General features: G+C 38.0%; 1 protein-coding gene across 4 annotated transcripts in view; it reads right to left on the bottom strand.

Moving 5' to 3' along the window:
* The window catches only part of ACOX3 (acyl-CoA oxidase 3, pristanoyl), a 30,574-nt gene extending 9,536 nt beyond the window's left edge, over positions 1-21,038 (bottom strand). The window contains exons 1-13 of one of the 4 annotated variants that reach the window (XM_062638756.1): positions 20,895-21,038; positions 20,369-20,541; positions 19,470-19,703; positions 18,433-18,504; positions 16,914-17,003; positions 16,341-16,484; positions 15,395-15,483; positions 6,883-6,979; positions 6,282-6,464; positions 4,821-4,940; positions 3,121-3,241; positions 2,528-2,647; positions 1,677-1,790 (exon numbers count right to left, since the gene is read on the bottom strand). In XM_062638756.1, the coding sequence (XP_062494740.1) occupies positions 1,677-1,790; positions 2,528-2,647; positions 3,121-3,241; positions 4,821-4,940; positions 6,282-6,464; positions 6,883-6,979; positions 15,395-15,483; positions 16,341-16,484; positions 16,914-17,003; positions 18,433-18,504; positions 19,470-19,703; positions 20,369-20,530 (1,546 nt within the window). In that variant the 5' untranslated portion in view covers positions 20,531-20,541; positions 20,895-21,038. Of the gene's footprint in view, positions 1-1,676; positions 1,791-2,527; positions 2,648-3,120; positions 3,242-4,820; positions 4,944-6,281; positions 6,465-6,882; positions 6,980-15,394; positions 15,484-16,340; positions 16,485-16,913; positions 17,004-18,432; positions 18,505-19,469; positions 19,704-20,368; positions 20,542-20,894 lie in introns of those variants that run through there. The other 3 variants (XM_062638755.1, XM_062638757.1, XM_062638758.1) reach the window with 3 other exon arrangements.
* Positions 21,039-23,214: the final 2,176 nt, after the last annotated feature.

Here is a 23,214-nt window from a genome sequence, read left to right as displayed (position 1 = left end):
AAAGAGATAACCAAAATCCTTAACCTTCACGTTTATAATGCAAGAACTCACATGAGGATTCTACTGCAGTCTCAGTTTTTGTTATCCAAGATGAAAGTGTTCATTAACCAATCTATTAACATGACACATTGCACATTACTGTATATGCAATAAATAACACCTGGGTAAAATAATCAGATTGTAACTGTACAGTGAAGACATACCATGCCTGACCATACAACTAGCTCAAACCGACTCCAAGCTAAAAGACAAGGTAAATTCACAGCCCAATTTAGATTTCAGACTTGATCAAATATTTTCAGGTTATTATTTTCTTCCTGTATTAAGAGTTAGGTCTGCAAGGCACTAAGTTGCTTTGGAGAATACAAGAACAGAAGGCAGTCCACATTTAGTGGAAGCACATGACTTCTAGCCTTGCAAAAGTGGCTAAATGTAATTACATTTAAATGACCTTTGTAACACATAAATGTGTTACATTTCTAGATTAGCCTGGAACTCTTAAACAAAAAAAAAATACTACAGCATAAAGTCCTTTTATAAATTCTGCTTGCTTGTGTCTTACCTTAAGATTTAATGTAGTATATTATTTAGGCAAATGTTCACGTGTTGCCTAAATTTAGGCACTGAAATTAACAGTCCAGTTTCTAATAGAATGGAAAAATAAACAGATCTAGATATTTTTAAAACTACAGTCTTGCACAGTAAGTATTACAAGACAAGAGAGAGCATGTGCTTAGGTATCAGCTTGTGCTCTCCTGGGTTTCACAAGTTGGAGACATACAACAATGAAGAAAACAAGCATTTGTTTTGAGCTAGTCTTTGTCTTATCAGCTTTTGTATTTTGAAGTTATTCAGATTTTACCCCCTAGCTATTATGATACCATCTCACTTGGTACTATGCAACATTATCCAAAGTTCAGCTTTTTTTTGCAATTACTTGAGCACTGAAGTGGGTACTAATTCTAGAACTCAACTAGATTGCCCCTTATATATTACGACTGGAGTTTCTTCCCCCAGTATGTTCTCAGCTTCACAGACTCACTTTTGCTCAATGCCCTGTCACTATCTCATTATCTGCTCATTAATTTGTTAATTTTTGCCTCCAAGGGCCAATCTGGGTTCACAGTGATATAAAAGTAGGAACAGTATCTAATGTCATACTTGATTTGATTATAGGAGAGTAAGCCAGGAAAACTGCAGAGAATTTTCTTTCACCATTACTCATTTCACTCTATGCAACCAAAAGCAATTGTCAAAAGCAGACATGCTTAAAGTCTTTTCAACATATTTCTAAATTGTTTGTATGGTTTTCTAAAATAAGATATTTCAGTGATACAAGGTAGGGGCAATCAATGCTCCTTACAATAGTTTCACTTGACAACAACAACTGAGTGGCAAAAAAAACCTAGATCACAAATGCTATTTTAGAGGCACAAAAATGAAAGAAAAATATCTGACAGTATCCCCCATTTTAGAATTGAGGCTGGGGGCAACAGGACATACTTTGAAATGCAAATTATCTTCTTAGTAAACTGAAATGTATACAACATAAAGAAATTCAGCAAACAGGACAAATATCTAATATACAGCAGAGGCTGAATCTCAAATCTATGGATCCTTTACTCTGGAAAGGAATTTAAGATTCTAGAATCAGTTTAACAACAGCAGAAGGCTACCTGAGGAGTCCATGCAATCTTCAACACTATTGGCTGTGAATTTCCAGCCAAGGATATGATGGTAGTCTTGCAAAACTTTTATTGTTCCCAAAGGGGATTCAAAAGGAGCTTTATCTGCAATACCAAAGAAAAAAAAATATTTATGAGAAAACAGAGCCTTTGGAACTAAAAGCCTATTACAGAGTCACGCATACATTTGACAGGCCAGATGCAATTTGACCCTAATATTTATTTTATTCTGGCCTAGTCCAGCCAAAAGAGGACTGGTGGACAAGTGCTGAAAGACCTGACATCACTACCTATAGGCAGTGATGGGTAGCCCCATAAGATTCAACTCCTATTGCTGAGTTTTCCAGTTCTGTAAGATGCTGGTAAAATGCACTACTAGAAAGTGAAAACAAAATCTAGAGAACTACAAAATGAATATTGCTACCAAGTTGGGCAATACAAACAGTTTTAAGTACAATGAGGAGAGGGTACTAGATGATCTTTCGAGGTCCCTTCCAATCTCTAGCATACTGTGATACTGTGTGATACCCAGACTTAACATAAGTGTAGGAGTAGGTTCATTGAACTAAATCACAGTTTTCAAAGAGTAAGATACTACTTAGCCTAACTAGGGATAGCAAAACTAGGGATAGCTAGCTTCTGCAAGACTTAGGAGAAAGAATATTTCTTGCAGCAAATATCTTTGTATGGTGAATGTATCATATGATGGAGTCTATAGCACATTATTTATGCTCTAAAAAATGATTAAATGACTGTCAATTGCTTTCAGTATGAAACTGCCTCCTAATTCCATTAGCTACACACTGTTGGGTCCAGCACAGGATTCAACAATGAAAACTTACCTCTTATGCAATTCATCCAGCTCATTAAGTAGTTGCTGGTTTGCTGAAGTAGGACGTTGTTTTCTCCCTCATATGTGCAGTTTGGATCACTGTCATTTCGGATATCACCCAGACGGTTCACTTAATAAGAACAAGTGCACAATTCTATATATTGCAGTGTATTAATGGAAGCTAAAGAGCTGTTAAATAATTATTCTGTGACAAAATGCAAGACAGTTCTCTATTCCTATATGTATAGTTATTGATACCAACAGATGATCTTGAAAGCTGTCTAGCTTGCAAAAATGGATATATTGGAAAGATTTTAGTAAAGTGTGGCATTCATCTTACAAGAGGAGTTTTCATTTCTGAAGTCTGTATCATTTCTTTTGGAAGACTGAATCACATGTACAGTCTGTCCAGATGCCGCATGGGTTTAGTGGGATTTTTTGTGGTATCAGGTATGAAAGGAGCTTTAAAAACACGGACATTAGGAAAAAAACATTTCTAAACATATTCCTAACACTCAGACACCATGACACAACAACATTCAAAGAACACATGAACATAACCATTCTCCTTCTGATCAGCGTATGCAGGAGTGTGCAACGTACTGGCAAGGTAACCATGTCCTCCACAAGCTTCTCGGCATTCCTGGACTGCCTGCTGAGCAGTCCAAGAAACCAGTGGTTTGCTGGCTGCACATAAGGCATGAATCTCACGTCCCAAATCAACCTGTGTGAAAAATAAGTTACAAATGAGTAATAACTTTTACACAAATTAAGTTTATGCCCAATTAAGGCCATAGCTAGGTGTACTGCTTTATAATGAAGAGTTACCGGCAATACATACATGAAGTTTTTTGAGATCTATGTGAGAGTAGAGTATATATATATTGCTGCCCCAAAAAAATCTCCCACAATTGAAAAACCTTCAGCAATAACTTTCTTATATAGGACAGCAATAATTTGTGCCACGCAATGGACACATTGGTGTATCTCAGCTCAGATGTGCCGGCTGACATGCACTGCATGGGATAGTTCACTGCTTGCCAACCTTTTCCTTCCAAAGATGGAAAGTGGTTGAAGGTGGCATGTCCAGAGAAAGCTCCTACCCCCTCTTTGACGTAAGCAATCCCTCTCTCCCCAGTCAGCAAGGGGATATTTATAATATTTACTGGTTTACATGGTTTTCATTAACCTTTCACGCAGCAATTTTTGCAGAGTAGGAAAACTTAAATGCACCCCCCCAAGTTCTAGAGAATCACAATAGCCTGCATTTACACTAACTCTGTTAGCCCTCCTATGAAAATGTGTTTGGAACTACAGTTTCTGGAGATATTGGGTTGATACTGCCAAAACCTGTTTGTAATTTATTTGTTTGAGATCTCCCGTAAAACAAAGGAATTCATAAGGATTACATTCTTAACATTGTGAACAATCTGATTTCCTTCAATCATGATATCTTTTGTGATAGCCACAGTTTTGCCTAAGATTAGTGACTGCAATGGAGACCTCCAGAGGTAAAATATCCAATTAAAAACATCAAACAGATTCTTCTGAGGTTTGTGCAAAAAGAAGAAATCAAGAAATCAGAATACCCAGGCATTAGCACACAATTCTTTCATTAGTTTTATCTTAGCTCAAAAAAAAGCCTGAGTGTTTAAGTGAGATCTGAGCAATACAGAGGCAGTACAAAGGCCCTAAGGATTAATACTGTTGAACATTTAAAAAATAAATCAAATTTATATACCATAAAAAAGCACACTGTGGTTATTTTGGTTGAGAATCAGTCCTTTCAGAGACAGATAGATCAAAATATTTCCTCTGTAAAGGGGTGGCATTTACTTGAAATGGTATGACTGTGGATGAAAAATTCAGCATCGAGACTTAACGGTCTTAACCTTTTTCTCCAAAAATATTTATCCTAATATAGGAATATGAATTGTGAACTCAAGTCAGACTCCTAGTCTGTGCAGAAATTAAGAACAGTATCATTTCAGAGAGTCGTTGATATATGCCCTCTGAGGTATCATTTATAAGTTATATAGTTGAATTTGCATTACCATCACACGTTTATGATAAACACCTTAAATCCCACAGAAATCAATAAAACTTTAACCATTACATCCAAATTAATCTGTATGCTTTTCTGAATGCAACTTTAATCACTACTTTGTATTTCCCACATTTCTGAGATACCGTGAAATCTTGATTTTAAGATGGCCTAGGATGTCTAAGTAGGCCCTTCATTTAACAATTTCAAGTTTATTTTAGCAAGAACTCAGCGAAGAAGAAGAATGCAAATATCTCACCTGTCTCTGACTCCTCTGTTTTGTCAATAAGCCTGCATAAAATTCTACAAAGTTCCCAGCCAGGGACTTGCAGAAATAATCTAAGGCATATGTAGCAGCCAGATAAGGAAGAAGACGCCATTGCTAGAACAGAAATTAAACAGATTTGATTGCAAATCAATATATATTTTTTAGTTATATATATGTAAGTATCTTATAATATTGAACTGACCTATTTGTTTTTACTTCATTCAAATTGGAAATCTGTTTCATGGAGATAACATAAATATAACCATCTATAAACATAATGAAGTGTAACCATACACAAGTCACAGTTACATTATCTAATTCATGCATTTTATGAATTCGTGATAACTATCCCGTTAAACCAGTGAAAAAGTTCACTGAAGGTTTGGGGACCTACAATGTATTTTTGCCCTGTGTTTATACAATGGCTGGCATGCTGGGGCCAGTCATGATTTATGTGTTTCTTCAGTACCATCACGACAGAGGTTGTAACTGCTTCACTTGCCTGTTCAGGGCTGAATGTGTATTAGTGCTGGTTGCATTCTGAGGAAAAAAAAAAAAGTCTGGGAAGCAGAGAAAAAAGCATCTTTGCTGCTCCATGCAACTCAAAACCCTTCATGGGAAAAGACAAACTACTTGAGGAAGCTTTTGTGGTAGAGCAATAAGGGAATGAGGTATTCAGCAAGTAGAGGTCATGGGACGAGCCAAAACAGAAAAACAGAAACTCAGAGAATAGTAGGAAGCAGACCCTGACTTATACAGAAGAGGTGAAAAGAAGGCAGCTTTCACCAGTTTTTAGAAATCCATGAAATCTTTCAAAGTTGCAAGACTAAGTGCAAACCTGGGAAAAAACACCCACTTTGCAAAGACAAGCTGGTCAAGTTTGTTCTCAGCACTTCTTATACATTAACCTTTCTCATTCAGCAGAGCTGAGTTTTCTCTATTTCCCAATTACCCTACATACTCTTGTTCTATTTTTTCAGAGCAAAATGTGTTTTTCATCTGCAAAATCTGCAAACGTCGGTTCTATTACTCTCAAAATAAGTGCTATCTTAGATTTTACGACACTGAATGTCATTGAGTTCTATACTTTAAAGCATAAAGGCTAAGAAAAGAGAAAATTAGTACAGCAGCAAAAGAGGCACTAACATTTTTACACGATTAGTAGTTTTTACATCTGCAGTACTTTCATGTGTGTGTAGAAGAGTCTTCCTCTGAAAAGGTTACTATTATAGAATGTTTCTGGGGCTTGCTATTCCAAGAACTTATGTCAAAAGCCTGACTGTGCCAGGAGAATGTCTTGGGTTGGACACTAGCTGCACTAGGAATGACACTTCAGATGACACAGACAACTTCGATTTCACCAACTTCAGTGTTGGTATTTTGATCTGCAGTAGCTCTGAATCTGAGTCTAATTATATGAAAGTCTGCAGATGTGAATACCAAAGTACTTACCTGCATTTGATATTCAAGAACAGGTATTTCTTCATCATCAGTTGGTCCAAACTGACGGCGAGCTGCTGAGAAGCGAATGGCTATTGATAGGGCAAGCTTTAAATTCGTAATGGAAATTGCCGTGATGAAAATTCTGCCAGTGGACAAGGATCCCAGAGCTGCACTAAAACGCTCTTTAGCATCCTGAATGAATAAAAGGCACAGACTGAACGGTGAGGATAATGTTTTGTTTATATCCCCCATGAAGATACAATTCTGGTAGCAGGATCAGAAGCCCATTGGATTGGCCAATTTTGGTCTTTGACACATTCAGATAGATATGATGTTCAGGTAAGATTCAAAGTAGTTTCTCTAAACTACTCAACGAAAAGAGCAAGAAGTCAGTAAAATCAGTGAGTTGAGACATCCCTGAAAGGCAGTTAAAACCCCAGCATTCTGACTATCTTGTGAAATTGACAACAGCCCTATCTATCAAACTAAGTTCAGGTATCTAGGATTTCCCAACATGAGAGGCCTATGCTCCTCTCTTAACCTGCTTATACCTTTGTATATTTAATGAACTGTATTAATGAAACAAAACCTTGATAACCTTGATTCATACCTTGACTGAACTTGAGTACCTCCCCTCAGGTGTGACATCTCCAGCCATATTCAGTAAGTTTTCTTTGGGTATCCTGACACTGTGGAACATGGCAAACCTGTTGAAACAAACACACAAGTAATGTAAAATCTACCCTGACATGGTCTGAGATGTCTACATTACAGAAAAAAAAGGTCACAATGAAGACACGCTTGCACAATGATCTCAGGCATATATCACTGAACTGAAAACAGTGCTCATCAAGCCAGGTGGTAGTTTAAGGGGAGTATGCCTGGGAGATCAAAGTCTTTCAGAATAGGCAGAATGTCCTGAATATTTGTATTACTCAGGAAGAAAGTGTATGAACTGCTTCACCCAAACGGGCAATACAACTTGGCACAGTAGCAGTAATACCAGCTCCATGCATGAATACCTCAGTATCTAACAGCATTTGAAAAGCTGTATTTGTAATCAAAGCAAATTCCTTTTTCCTGCCAATACAGGCTGATCTATTTAACAAGGCTCACGAGAGCCAGGTATTTCACATTAATAAATTACATAAAGCCTGTGTATGGCTGCATGCGCTTTAAAATTACAAGTTGTTTCCAAGGAAACATATCTGCATACCAAATTTATTCAGCCTTAGAGATACACTGTATTTTCGGACTTAGCCATAGAGAAAAGTGTGCTATCCTAACCAAGCACCAGCTGCCTTGATGATGCTAAAAAGAGATTTATGAAGTGCCAGTTTCAGTGAGACTCTGCTTTGTAAAACAGAAGCAAATTCAGAATTCTAAAAAAATCTGATTTTCATCTTTGTTAATATTTTCTTATATCACTGAAAATAAAAAATGTCATTCAAAAAAGACCTTTTGCTTAAATTCAATTTCTCTGTTCCCTGTATCACAAGTAAAATCCATCACAACTAAAACTGCATTGCAACCCCAATATTTATAAGTAATAGCATGCATGTTAGAACTTTAGCTTTTTAATTATTCTTACTCATTACTTTACTTACGGAAGAGAGTGTATGGCAAGATTCAGGTCCCTTGTTTAGCACTCTCTTTTCCTAATGACATCCATAGAATTACAAGCAGGTGCTTCCTCCTACAAGCTTACAATCCAAGCATAAGGCAAGAAACTACAAGTGTCTTCAAAGTTCTGGTGAGCAGACGCTGACTACTGAAGGATATTTTCTTCATATGATACCTGCCAGTCACAGCACATTGGCAGCTAAGCACTGGCATTGTTTTATAAGCCATTAGAGCAAATGAGAATTTTAAGGAGAAATCTAAGTGGTGAAAGTAAGGGAGCTTCATGGATGTTTATATATGATCCCAAATAGGAAAAGATGCATGGAAGAAAGCAATGAAATATTACTTTTAAAGCTACTGAATAGGTGATAAAACTGGAATCATAATCCATATGAAAGGAAGAGTTGACCTAACAGAGAGATGATACAACCTTTGGACAGATTAGGAAATTTCAAAGGCCTCCAGCTCTTGGGCCTTCTCTTTGGAAATACATATTTGGAGCATGTTTAGTCCTATGTGCAATGAACAGTAAGATTCGTGGTAGTAATAACAATTAACAAGGTGGCAAAATGTCCTTTTGTGGTTTACACTGCAGTGATTTGTTCAATTCATTCAGCAAACCTCTGCAGTTGCAGAAAATAACTTATATTGATATGTGCTTGAAACACTAGAGATCTTAAAAAGCAAATTCCAATCTACTAATATATAAATCTATATATTAATAGCCTACTTTTAGGAAATTCAAGCCTATTAATATTGAACATGTGGCAGATGCCTGCTGAACGGAACAGCTCCCAAAATGACATAAGCTGTTTTACTCACTTTCACTTTCTGTTGTGATACAACCCCAAATAGTTAAATCTAGAGGAAATCCTTTGTTGGAAAGAGCAAAAATTCTTGTGGAAAGTTTTATTATAATCTGTCTAACATAAATATAATGTAGCTAATTCTGTACCACATAAAAGATTACTTAGAATTATTTTCATTAAAACCCACATGTATACCCTTTTATAACATTTTTCATAGCTAGTGAACCAGAACAAATTTCCAATCATTATATAACAATCTAGTTTGTTAAAATCAAAATAGTTCAAATAAGAGCTTTTGAAAGTTTAGATTTTTCCCTTAATATTGTGCATTAGAGACATTCCTTTTTTTCTGTAAGCTATCAAAATAAATGCATACAAGATGGCAAAAACCTTAAGAAGCAAAAGAGAAAGACAGAACTAGCCATTAAAAATCACACAGAAAATTCCTATGTGTAAAGGAATAAGATATATTGCCTATAAGCACCAGTGTTGAAAATAATAGCAGAATCTTACAGGACCTGGGAGTTAGGTGACCTCATGAGATCACTGCCAACTGCTGTTACGCTCCTTCTCCAGGAACTTTGCTATGTGAAATTGCTAGACACACTGGCCAATTTGAACTTGATATTGGAACATATTAAAAAAAAATAGCAAGATTTAATGAAGTCAACGGTCACATTTCTAATGGTTATTAGCCTAGAATGCACAGTGAATAGACATGGTCCACATCTGTCAACGCATTCAGGGGAAAAATCTCCTTAAAGCATTGAAGCAGTTATCTTACAATAATGGAACTGTATACACAGTTCTGGGGATATCATGTACCAGCAAGTTTGGGAAATGGCTACATTTCACATGGTGATGACAAGACCATAGGTTTGAAAGCTACCCTACTTAGGGCCTCTTCTGCATAGCAAGTAGTGTGATTGAGATTAAGACCTCTCAGCAAGAAAGATAGATAGCTGTCACTTTAAGTATGTATCACAGGGCTCTATAGCAATGCGTAATTTTGCATCATGCAGTCCACAGGCAAAAAAACCTGTACACATAGATTTCTACCTAGACTAGCTGAGCAGAGTGAAGCACTATTCCAATAGGAGCATTCTTGTCTGGGTCCTTCGGCCAGTGGCTTAGGGAATATTTCAAGCAAAGTTAATCTTAATGATTTTAAATCATGCAAGATTAGTTCATCTGGTGTGCAGTAACACTGATAAAAAAGAGGCAGCTGGAACAGCTATGAGCTCCTTCTGCCAGCACTAAATTAATAAGCTGTTACCTATACTACAAATAGCTCAAACATGCTTTGGTGAATTTCAGAGTCACTAAAATGCCTTTCCTGCCAGCTTTTGTTATTGACTACGTTAGAGATGGTGCAGTGACAGTTCCTTCAGTCCTTCCAGCCAGAAACAGAAAGCAGGTGAACGGTATTGGAAGGCTGAGCGTGAAATGATCTCATGGCTGTTTATGGGATACAGTAAACCTTGGGAAGAGTAACACTTGAGAGGTTTGGTGGAAAACTTGCAGAAGGAAAGAGAACAGCCACATATTACAGACTGAAACTCACAGAAAGGTTAGAGCTGAGAAGTTACAGAGAAGCTGGAGAAAACAGTGAAGCAAAATTTTAGCTCTAGTTTCTACAATCAAGGCTCTAATCTAAGAATGTAACTCTGTAATAGTAATGCTCAGTAGCACTGCACTTTATATGCCAGGTAATCCTATCTTAATGTGCTTCATGGACGCACAAAGACCTGCTCATGCCGAAATTCTTGTAGTCTAAGTGCAAGTTGTGCAAGGAGTTTTGGATGTGTAGACTCCCGCAGTTGTCAAGAGCTGACAGTGCTCTGATAAGGAAGAATAAAAGGTTGTTTGAAGTTCACTGCAGATGTGAGGCTGTATTTCTGTGGTTGATAAAGCAAATGTGTGACCAGATCTGAATCTACCTTTCCCCATTAGCACCACCAAGTACCTGTCAGTGTGAACTGCCTTTGGCTACACAGTTTTAAGGTACCTGTGAGTGACAAAACTGAGGAGATAAAGCAGCACTCTTCAGCAACATGACTACATCTCAGCTGTGTGCATAATACTGTGTATACCCATACAGTGTTTAGCCTTGACTGTCAAAACTAAGTGGATAGGTCAAAACAGGGAAGTATCAATGCTTCTACTGTAAAAATAATTGTTTTGACCTAAATTGTAAATCTGCAAGATTTATCTTGCAAAATATTTAACTGTGAAAGTGGCATTAGCGTTCACAAGGAGTGAAATATTGACGATACTGTATTCAGATAATGTAAGTACAGGAATAAGCATTTTTTAGTTTTATTTTATAGCTGCTTCATTACTGTTGTAATTGTTTGTGCCTCTGATCAGAGGCTGCAAGACAATAAAACCAAGACAACAGACAAGCATAAGCTTGTTTACTTGAGAAGCAGGACTGATTTCTACATTTGCTTTCTTATTCACATGTCTGTACTGTTTCTTTCCCTGTACAGGAACAGCCTCTTCTGTGGCCTTGCAGTGAACCAGACCTGACAAACGATCCAGTCGAAGAGAGCCAAGCTATGTTGGTTTTTTTTTTGTCAGATTAGTTTCCAGGCATTTCCAGGTCCCTAGTTGAGTCCCCTATACTGCTACATAAATGTTTGTCCCAGCACAAAGAAAAAGGCAGTGTGGGAGTAGAAGCAAACAACCAAAGAAGCTGAGTATGGAGATTATCTTCACCGAACTACTGCTTCAGACTGTAAGATGAAGTTCCAAAGACTATTTAGGCTTCAACCATGCCTTACAGCTCCTATCTTCCCAGTGAAACAACTGCAACCATTGCAAAATCTAAAAGTCAGGAGGGTAAATACCAGGAGACAAAAAACCCTTGAAGGACAAGGCTTTCATTTGTTCTGCCCTTAAACTAGCACTAGTAGAATCTTAATGTATCATTGGCACTGATACTGAAATAGTAACAAAGAAAATAAATAGGAATGAACCATTTAAAAGTTGTAAGTAACCACTTAAAAGTTGTAATTAACCATTTAAAAGTCATCTGTAAAGGCCTGGAGGTTGTGTGATGTATGCCATCTTCACCAGTACCCAAGGAAGTGTCGTGAAGACTTTCAGAACCTGCTGTCTCTTTCCAGGATGGATTCTTTTACACTCTTTGTTGCTATTCTGCCCAATAAATCCCCTCTGTCCATTTTCTCTTGGGTGCTATGTTTTGCTTTCAGTATCCATAAAACTGAATCTGGCCTCGCTGATTGCTACAGAACATGATGAATGTCTTAGCATGTGGTATGTGTGGAGAAACTGATGACCTTTTAATTGTACATGAAACGCTGTTAAACAGCTAATTAAAAACTTTAGTTTTCCAAAGACCATCATTATAATTAGATACAGTTAACAATTCTTTTTCTTCCAGAAAGACCCATTTCTCTCCTACAAAGAATTCAGTTAAAATAAATAGTATTCTATCTGGCACTGATTTGTTTTACCTTTGATAGTTTCATGTCACTAGTTCTTCCCTAATCATAGACAGGTTCAGCTGCTCAATAAACTACACGTTATTGATGGATACTGCTGAATGAGCTCAGAACAGTTTTTTTACACAGGCAGGCATGTTAAACACCACTCCAGAAACACAACTATAACTGATTCTCAGACTCTTTGCCATGTGGATTCAGTTGGGCATCATTTCAATTTCTGGAGTGAGGAAAGCAGTGATTTGCTAAAACTGGACATGAAACCGGTTCACCACCCACTCTGTGGCAATCATTTACTGACGTGCACTGCAGCCACTGGTAATTTTGGTGAGGTTACACCAGCCAGGGTAGGCAACAAAACAAAAGAAACACCAATGAGAAGAAACAGAAGTGCACATCAGCACTTACGCAAGCTTTTCCTTTATGTCCCTCTTCTTGCACCTGCCATGCATTTTACTAAAAAGCCCCTGGATACCAGGTTTTCCAGTGATTGTTTTTGCTACTTCATTTTGGGACCTCAGACAACAGCATATTTCAAAGACTGCCAGAGCACTAGCAACAGGTGGACATTTCTGTATCATAAAAGAGCAAAGCAGGTGCATCCCCTGGTGGCAGTTTGATTTATTTTCTGGTAACAAAAAGACCAATCTAAAATCTCCATGAGAAAAATTGGGAGTCCTGTTTTTAATCATTTGTGCATTGATTACACAAACTTTTTTTGCAAGCAACAAAGAAAAATATTTTAAAGTGATTTTGTCATTTTTGTCAGGGTAGCTGAAGTTATATAGACTTGCAAAACCCATGGGATTTTTGAACGTTCCAATTATGAAACTATGAGAAGTATTTGGAAAGACAAACTTGGAAGCAGCAGGCTGGTCAATTGGATTTACACTGCAAAAATTCCCACATTACTTCTGAAATTCTTTTGTTACTGAAAACATTACATTCTGCATTAGCAGGAAACCAGCCTTCAGCCAAATGACCCAAGAGATTAATTGTTTTCCAAAGACAGAAGGAAGAACTACAATCTCCTTCTGAGTTCTCTTACATAGCATAAAACAATGGCATTTTCCAAGGAAGTCCTGGAATTTCTTCCCCATGTCCTTCATAAGTGCTCAAAAGCTTAACTCTCTGTGCTCATACTGAAAATCAGTAGCTGTAAAGTACAGGAACAAAATTTGACATCTCTGCCAGAGATGTCGGGATCTGATTTTCACTCTGACCATTTATCCTCAGTGTAATGACATGGAAGTAGATCTGATTTACTAAGTGCTGATGCTAAGTACGATCTCTACAGTCCTCATCGAGGCCTTCACGTACCTCTGAAGAACAAGGTGGACAAGTCCTGACATTTCTGACAGCTCAGTGTGAGCAGAAATGTTGCAGAACAAAAACTAGTCCTCTGGTTCTTATGAACAATGTTGGCATCTAGCCTCAGACCTACAGAGAAAATAGCTAAGGTTGATGAGGAACGCAGGCTTCTAGAGTTTTCAGCTGAATTAAGGGTATTTGTTGATAACTTGGGCTCCCTTGCCCTTCTATCTTAATCCTCAGGTGCTGCCTTAAACTGAGGCATTGCTGTTAGCAGAAAAATGATAATCATTTTTAAAGCAAAGGAAAGTAAACAGAATGGTTAGAATGCCCTATGACTGCTTTAAATGACATGTGATGCCATAATTAGGGTAAGAGACCCCATCTGATATTAAGATTGGAAGTCACTGGTATCTCTTATTTACATTATATATTAAGTGTATTACAGTTTCAGATTATTCAGTTGTTACTGCTATTTTCAGATATGCTCTATTTTATCCCAGTAGATCAAGGGATAAGTGGATTTTAAAATAACATGCAATTTGATGTTATGTGACAAGCACGCTCTTCCTTGTGTTGCCCATAAAACTGCTGCAAATTAAGAATGAACAGCAGAATTTGGACATTTCTACAGAAATAGGAAGCTGAACTACATTTTGATTGCTCAGTCCCATCTTGCTGTGCCATCTGGTGGGTACTAGTTTGTAACGCAGATGCAGGCAAAAATATCAACAAAGTCCATCCTCCCTCCCCTTCTTTTCCAGACCTTTTCATGTTTTTCCTTTATAAAACTTAATTTTCTGTATTTTTTTTTATTTCATGTGTCTTCAGGCAAAAAAACATCAATGAAAATGAGCTACCTAGACATAAAAGTCAATGTTATTTTTGCCACTACAGGCTATTTGGGACATCAGGAGGACGTTGGTATAGACAGCTACACAGCTACAACCTTCTGAAAAGCCAAAGCATTTGAAAGCAGGATAAACTTCAGGATGTCTATACTTTGTTTACTGAAACAGCATGTTATGAAGGACAATACATGTATCTGTAATGAACCAAATCAACACAAAAAGGTAAATCTGAGGCATAAAGAAATGCCAGCCCACCCTCGCCTTACAATTTTAAGTCTCTGACTTTACACAGAGCTACATAACTCATACAGGGGTTTAAATCACAATTTTTACATAACGGCTGTTTTAATACAGAAATCTAACATCATTTCCTCACTGTCTCTCCTCCCCATTGGACACCTTTAGTAAGCAAAGCAGAGCCACGGTAAAGCCACTGAAGTCCATGACTCAGAAAGGAGCCCAGGTACTGTTTTATTTCAACTTTACACAGATAACACAGAAAAAAATAACTAACCTTCTCCTTCTCTTCTGCAGCGAGCAGGATTAGTCAAGAAATCCCATGGTTTAAACAAGACACCCAGTTTCTCTACTGGGTCTCATTAATCTTACATCTTTACTAAGAATAATCCTTGTCTGTGGACCTCTGTTAGATGCACAGTGGGCTGGAAATCGACAGACAAAATAATTAAAGCTTACACCCAGATGGGTGGAAAGGCCGACTCAGTTCTTTACTCAGAACTTAGTGGATTTCTGTTGGGGTTTTCAGTTTTTTTGTTTTCATTATTACTGTTGCAGAGTCTATGACTGAAAGAACATTTGGGGATATTTACAGAGCATCAGAGGCAGTTCAAGTTCTAAAATGTCAGAGAAGCTGATGGTTATTCAGATAGAAAGTACTGAAATTCAATCTGGTATTCAAGTGTTTTTAGAAATACCAACAATTTAAAACCACTGGTGAATATTTCAGAAGTAAAGATAGAACTGACACAGGAGGATATTTGCACCACCAGAGTGTGATATAATCTAGAATGTTTCCTCCTTCAGATGGATTGACTTACCCATTATCCAACCCATTCTGCCCAAGTTTCATTCCTATGTCACCTACCATCACACCTGGCACTGGTAGGAGAGATTTTGTATCTCGAATCTGCATAGAAGTGGAACAAAACATTATTTCAGTTGTGAAATGATGGAAAGTTACTGGCTGAACTTTTCAAACAGTGACCATATTCCCAATTTGTATTCTGCTATTATGCTGAAGAAATGCTCTGTTTTTTTTCTCAAGCACATAACCCTGGATATAACATACTTGTTCAGAATAAAGACCCCTTGATGTAAATTACTTTGCCAATATGACACTAATTACATCTCTGTGTTAAATATGCCTTAACACTGACGACTGCTTTCATCAGACTACCATTGAAAACTTCTTCAGGTATACACAAACATAGCAGGAATCAATGGAACTTTTATGTAATAACCAGCTTTGAGATATTCCCTAATTTTGCAATAAATTCTACTCAGTCTGCGAATACTTCATTTTACTCTGTACAACTTTCCTGTTGCACTGCTGTATTTTTTGATGCCTTTAATCTTAGAAACTGATATCTGGGGCAGAAACTTGCAGATTTCATGCAGATCAGGCTGCAGCACAGGCAGACATAAATCATCTTAAGCCTCACCCAGGCTTTCAGGATTTCATATAGCACAGGTTAGTTCAACTTCATGAACAGTGTGATAATCTCAAGGCTTTTCTGGAGCTCATTTGTATTTTTCAGAGTTTTTTGCAGAAAACTGTGAGCATAAAGCTGGCTGCACCACCACCAGAAAATCAATGAACATTGAAAACCAGAATCCTCATTACAACTGCAATAAATGCTAAAGGCATTAATTAAAGAATTGTTTGGTCAGACATAAATAACAGCATAGCAGAAAGTTATCAAGTTGAACCCACTCCTCCCAAAAGGAAAACAAAAAAAAAGATTGGCAATATTTGTACTTTACCTGTACAATAAAGGAATGTAGTCCATGGCACTGTCCATCAGGAGTATAAAGCTGAGCATACACAACTGCATGAGTGGCATGTTTCCCCATATTACCAACCCAGAACTTTGCAGCTTCAAAGTCGGGAGTATGAATGATAAATTCCTGTATCCAAGAAAGAAAGTAGCAAATGATATAAATCCTAAAAATCAACACACAGATATTTTCCTTTTTTTTTTTTCTTTTTTTTTCATGACCATGGTAATGTTTTGGAAACATCCATTAGCTGCCAGGATTTCATTCTGTGCTCCACTCCCACAGCCAAGATCTCTCTTAATGTATTCAACTTTGGAGAGAAGTTAGGAAGAATTTGGAGCTGAAAAAGTTCATTACAAAGCAAAAAACCAGAAACTGCTGGGTTTATTTTAATTATTTATAATAACATAATTATATGAGTTTTGTTGGTTTTTTTTTTACATTTGGAGTTGAACAGATTCTTTCTTGTTAAACAAATAAATCTCGGAATCATTCTGCTTTGTTAGTAAATATCAGAGCTTAAATGTCAAACATTATTCCTATGCATAAAGGACTAACCTGAGTACTAGGATCGAATGTGGCAGTAGTCCGTATGCCTTTGGTATTAGTTCCATGGCTGAGTTCAGTCAGAGCAAAACATCCAAAAACCTAGATAAGGAGGTAAAAGGCACGGTTCAAAACCACTTTGTCATAGCAATTAAAATGGTAACACTATTAAATGATTGCAAATTAAGCTGTTGAAAGTAACTTGCAATTGCAAGAAACCAGTCAAATGTAACCCTAAGCCCACAACATCATGCCTATGGTAGAGTTAAAGGTGTTTTTTTTTCATTTGCTGATGGCTGACTCATTCAGGTAAGTACAGATTATTACATCCACTGACCAATTCTCAGCTGTCTGTGTTGAAACAACTGCCCCATGTTGAAAATCTGCAAGCCTCCTTGCATTACAAGCAGTTCTGGGAACAAGTTAGAGGAAAACCAGAATGGGGCTGTTTATTTTTAAAACTGCAAATATCTTTAATTATTGAAGGGGATAAATTTATATCAGACCAATGTATGGCTATGCTTGGTTCTCAGCAGCATTTGGGAACACAGTCTGACAGAAGCCAAACTGAGATTTGTGTTCTGCAACTCCTTATCCTGAACTGGTTTGGCCTGTAGTATACTCTTCTGTAACAAACATTTGAAAAACAAGTGAGAATAAAACAACAAAACAAAAAACCTGAAGCTTCAGGCAAAATTATTCTAACAAATACATATCCTAAGGCTTTTGCTTTCGCTGAGAGTCATTAGAAGAATTCATCCTGATCTTCAGTATGGGGTATCCAATGAAAACTATGTAGCGGTATGTTGTTGTCTACGAGCAGACAGACAAACACATGATTCCAGAAACTTAAAGAAGCTATAAAGGTGCATGGCTGGCAAAATTAAAAAATAAGAAGTGATAAAGAATAACAAAGGAAGCATGAAGCTAAGTTGGAGTGTACTTAACATATAGATCGAAAAGGGTCAGGCTGGACAGTGAATGCTGCCCACATGGCCAAATGGCATAGACAGGAGAAACTGTTTAGGATTGGCTCCTTCTATATCAGATAAGCTGCACTTAGTCTGCAAGGTACTTGGTCCTGAGTCTCTACTGGACTCCATGTGGTGTTTCTGTGGCATTAAGACATTATTCAGAATGTAATTTTTATAGCATCACGGCAAGGGTATGTTTTGCACAGTGTATGACGTAGAAGTGGGAGGAGGGAGTGTCTGAGCATGCAAAACTTGCTAGCGTACTCTTAAATGAATGTGGATGGAGAACAAATTGGTGTCATCTATACTGCCTTTTGGGTGGAGTCCCTAAACTTTGTCTGCATGTTAACCTGGACAGTCTAAAACAGATCCAAGGAGTGGCATAATAGCTAGCAGTGAAGGTAGTCAGGGCTCAGTGCTTGAATCTGCTCCTTAGTCTTTTCTTTTGCTGTTTAGAAGCGCCTAGGTATGTAAAGAGATCAGAAATAAAACAAAGGTCAGGAGGTGCCACGGTTCTGGTTCTGCCCATTTCTCACAAGTTATTAAAAAAAAATTACCTTCATTTCATAAATTTGCTTCACAAAGTCTGCAAACCTCTCAGAAGCACTCAAAATTGGACCTGCAAACACCTGTAAAAACAGAGAATTATGAATGAATTCTGTGACCCTGGGACAGAAAGCACAAATTGCTCATGCATAATAATTTGTAATAGTGATGTCCATTAAAGAGACCAGGGAAAGCAGGCTGCACAGTAAACTACTATTTAGACTACAGATGGAGGAGGTAAGTCAGGATTTGGTTGTGTCAAGGCCCCTTTGCGGAGGACTGAACTTTACACAGCTCTAACCTGATCAAGACTTCATTGCAAGCTCTTAAAAATGCCTTATGAGCTCACTTTCCACTGGTCCTGATGTCTCCTTGAGTAAAGTAAAACTTTAAGACTATTCTAGTTCATTTTATTGCAACTGAAGGTAGCTGCTTCAAGATCAGACACTGTTTTTAAAGCTTCCTTTGTTTTTTCTAGATAGGTTTTCACATAACAGAACTACAACTTCTCTGTCATCTGAAGAGTAATAATTAATTCAACTAATATTATCTGACCAGCTATGTCAATTATTCTTCTTGAGAGACTCAGCAGCAACTGATGAACAGAATCCCAGCCACTGATGTCAGTAAGAAACTTTACATTCCTTCGGGATTCTGCCCTGAATCAAGCCACTGGGGATTAGGCAAAGAAGTTTCAAAGGCAAAGACATACCTTTGGCTCCTACTACGCTAGAGAGGAGGCAGAGGAGTGGACAAAAAAAAGTGGAGCTGTAGGCATCAAATATATCCTTTTGTAGCCCTGTGTATACCACTCCACTTTACTTTCCTGGTGAGATTCCAGTGGAGACAGGGCTTAATGACAAAGATGTGCTAACTTCATCCCACAGCTCTCTGATTCTTCTAAACAGTTGAACTGAATTCCATTTTTGAAAACAAAGGACTGGGAAAAAGGTATAGTTTTAATAAAACTGGCAGAAAACTATGGAATTATGTTATTCAGACACTTAAATTCAAATTGACACCCCTATACCCTTTGAACTGTACTTACACCGCAATGTAGTAAGTACTGGAGAGATGGAGACCAATCATACATTCCCATACAGCTCAACAGACAAAGTATCTTTAATGGGTTCTCTCTGATCTCTTGCAGAGTAAGAAAATTATACTCAAAGAGCCTTTTACAGCGCAGGAATGTCAGCTCCTGATATTTTTCACGACATAAATCTTCTCCAGGATGATGTGCAAACAGAGGATCGCTTTCCAAAGCAGAGAAGATTCTGTTCTTGAGGTGAAAAAAATGACATGATACTGTTAACCTAAAATTATTAGCAAAACAAGTTAACGTTCTTCTAGGATAATACTAGGCCTCAAACTACAACTGTCTGATAGAAAACTTAAATTTATAAAGCCAAAATTCCAGAGAGATAAAAAATGTATTTAAATGGTTTGTCACTTGTGCTGCAATTAATCTCTTTTTATGACAGGGCTAGCATTCAGCGAGGTAGGCATGCTAATCTGTTCAACTGCAATGCCACATAAGCATTAAGGCAAGCACAGAAGATTGTAAGAAATTAAGTCAGGTCAAAGGAAGACAGAAATACTAAGCTTGACTTAGCTCATCATGTGCATTGTAAAAGAATAGGATATATGATTTAATGCAAACAGGACAGTAAAGAAATATGGGAGAATATAGTTCTTTCTCAGTTTGAAATTAATTTCTGCAATATAGCCCCTCCTGGTCTCGCCTGTACTGGTGTTTGGTAATGAGACAGTTTAAGTACGTTGCTTAAAAGTTCTGTTCTGGAAACTGGATGTGCAAAACCAATTTCTTCATGCTCCATACCTATAGAGTATAAATGCTCCATATCTACAGAGTATAAATACTCCCCCTTTGAAAATCACATATTCCCTGAATTAAAACATGCTTACAATTCTTGCAAAGTTTACCTTCAGCTGGATGATATCTTCGCCATCTAGGAACACTGCCATCTCCTTCCAGTTGAAGGAGGCTTTCCTACGATATCTACAAAGTGGTCCTTTAGGTAAATCTGGCAGCAAAGTATCCCATGAGCTTTGGTTGCCAGTGGCTTCTTTCAGTGTGGGTGCCATTTTTAGCTAAACTGCACCAAACAAGAAAAGATACATCACAAACTGAAGCACCACAGATGACTAATTTTTTAATAATAAAAAATCAAAAGGGTTGCTAATTAAATCCACAGACTTTTTCAAATGAATGTGTACAACAGTGGAGAGCCAACTAAAAGATTGCCCTTTTTTTAGTTTTCTAATTCACTTGGCTTGGTACAACCTAGGAAAAAAAAGCCTTTAACCAAATACAAATTAACTATATAGTCTTCCTTACTAAAATAAAAGCTAAACCTTGTCAAATAAGAAAAATATGAAACAGGGACACCACTGGTTAATACTGCATAATAAGAAAGAGAGGATGAGATAAAAATCCATGCAGTAGTACCACAGTAGTGACTTCTACAGAACATATAAAGCTATAAGGCTTTTCTTCTACATGGTTAACGGAGTTCTGGAAAACTGTAAGCACACAGGTATGCACTTCTCTTATGTGTCATACTGTCATACTCAAGAACAAATTTAAAATAAGGTATAATTTTTGCAACAACACTTAAACTTGACCTTTCTTTCTTTCTTCCCTAAAGTTCAAATTTTCATTCCTATTTGTCCTAGTTTTTTGTTGGGATAACTTCTTTTTTGGTAGCTGGTGCAGTGCTGTGTTTTGGATTTAGTGTGAGAGTAATGTTGGTAACATACGGATCTTTTAGTTGTTGCTAAGCAGCGCTTATCCTGATTAAGGACTTTTCAGTCTCAGGCTCTGCCAGTGAGGAGAGGCACAAGAAGCCAGGAGAGAGAAGAGACAAGACACCTGACCCAAACCAGCCAAAGGGGTATTCCATACCATAGCACATCATGCCCAGTATAGAAACTGGGGGGAGTCACCCATCCTGGGACAATCACTGCCCAGGGTCAGGCTGGGCATCGGTCAGCAGGTAGTGAGCAACTGTGTTTTGCATCACTTGTCTCTCCTGGTTTCTCTCTCTTTTTCCTACTATTATTATTGTTATTATTATATTTTACCTTATTTCAATTATTAGATTGCTCATGTTTCAACCAGTGGGTTTTACCTTTGATTCCTCTCCCCATCCCACTGGGGGATGGAATGAGCAGTCACATGGTAACTCCAGTACCTGCCAGCTGGGGTTAAACCGCAACACTGTTATGTGATGGCTTGTCACATTTTTAGTCTGTCTTCCTACTATATATTTTTTCCAAATACACTTTTTTTCTGCGCTGAGCTGACCTCATTATGTACATGATCAAAAGCAGTGAGGCCCTATTAAGTCTGCTGGCATTTTGTTGTGTGTATGGGTCATGCAAGTGCATTGCAAAACTTCACAGAACCAGCAGGATTTCATTATCAGTAGGTACAACCGCACTGGTTTTGGAGAGAACGGGAATCTCGCTTTGTTTTAGAACCTGGCCCAAAGAGTAAAAGCTTATTCCTCGGCTATACCTCTTCCCGAAACAGATGTCGGAGTGCCCTCTGCTGCTACCTGCTTGTATCACACCCAGCAATTTCGGTCACTTCATGCAGGCGGCAGAGACGTGCGCTGTATTTGTAAAATGCAAAAATGATTGAGCAGGGAAACAGAAGCTGGCCACGTTATAAAAAGGGAACGGGCTGGAAAAAGCAGTTCTCAAGGGTACTGGAAGGGTACCCAGGCCCAGGGCTGGCCAAAGGCTCAGGATGGACTTTAAAGCACAGAAACTACTAGTTTGACATACTACTTTTTTTTTTTTTTCCCTCATTATCTTGATACAGCTCCTTGCCATCTCTCTTTTCTTTCAACCTAATACCCTTATGAAGGTCACTGTCTGCTTCTGGACAGTACAGACATAATAGAAGAGGACTGCAAGGAAGCATTTCTGCACGGCTTCCACATCGTTACTAGGAAGGTGCAGTTCCAGTACTGAGCAACAGGTCTGGAAAGAGAGCAGGTGGTGGAGGAGGGAGGGACTGAGAAAGAGCATTTCAACCTGAAGCTAAATAAACAGACATTGCACTTCTAATGTGAAACCAGGTAAACCAGGCAGGAGTTCAATGCTTCTGGCTCAGAACATACAAAAATTTACATCGCAGGTTTTGCATCTAACTTTATTTACACTGTAACTCACTGAGATTGCTCAAATGAGAAAACATAAGTGCTTGTGAAAAAGGATCCTGTACTTCAAAAAAAGAATTTGTCTGTCCTCACACAAACATAATTTGGCTCCAAGCAAACAGTTTCAAAACTAATTAGGAAACCAAAGCAGGCAGTTACAACAGGAAAGTAGCGAAAGACTGCCCTGAGGAATGACATCAGTGTTAACTGCAGCCTTGCACTGATACTCCAACCTCTGCCTGGGGATGTGGCACTACTAACTCATGTTATTTGCAACTTGCTGAGACCTGCTGCAGCTTCACTGGAAATGCCGAGTCGAAAACTTCTATACGTGGAAGGTGCTCCTGCCAGGAACTCAGATTCACGACAGGACAACACCAACGTGCAAATCACGAGCGAGTACTTTCGTTTGCAGTGTATTACCGTTAATTATCCTCAATACCGATATTGTGCCATCTTGCTGCCAGAAACACTCGCAAATGCAGAGCCGCTAGAAAAATGAAATTTAAAAGCTACCGACAGCAGTTGCCCTGAGAAAGACAACATCGGATTAAGTTAAAGGCAGGGAAAGAAATCACTTTAAGAGTCCTTGAGGTTTCG

The sequence above is a fragment of the Pezoporus occidentalis genome, unplaced genomic scaffold (genome assembly GCF_034315485.1).
Source record: "Pezoporus occidentalis ecotype Australia unplaced genomic scaffold, CSIRO_AGI_Poc_V1 ctg58, whole genome shotgun sequence".
Taxonomy (NCBI): domain Eukaryota; kingdom Metazoa; phylum Chordata; class Aves; order Psittaciformes; family Psittacidae; genus Pezoporus; species Pezoporus occidentalis.
This window is presented reverse-complemented; position numbering and strand designations above follow the sequence as displayed.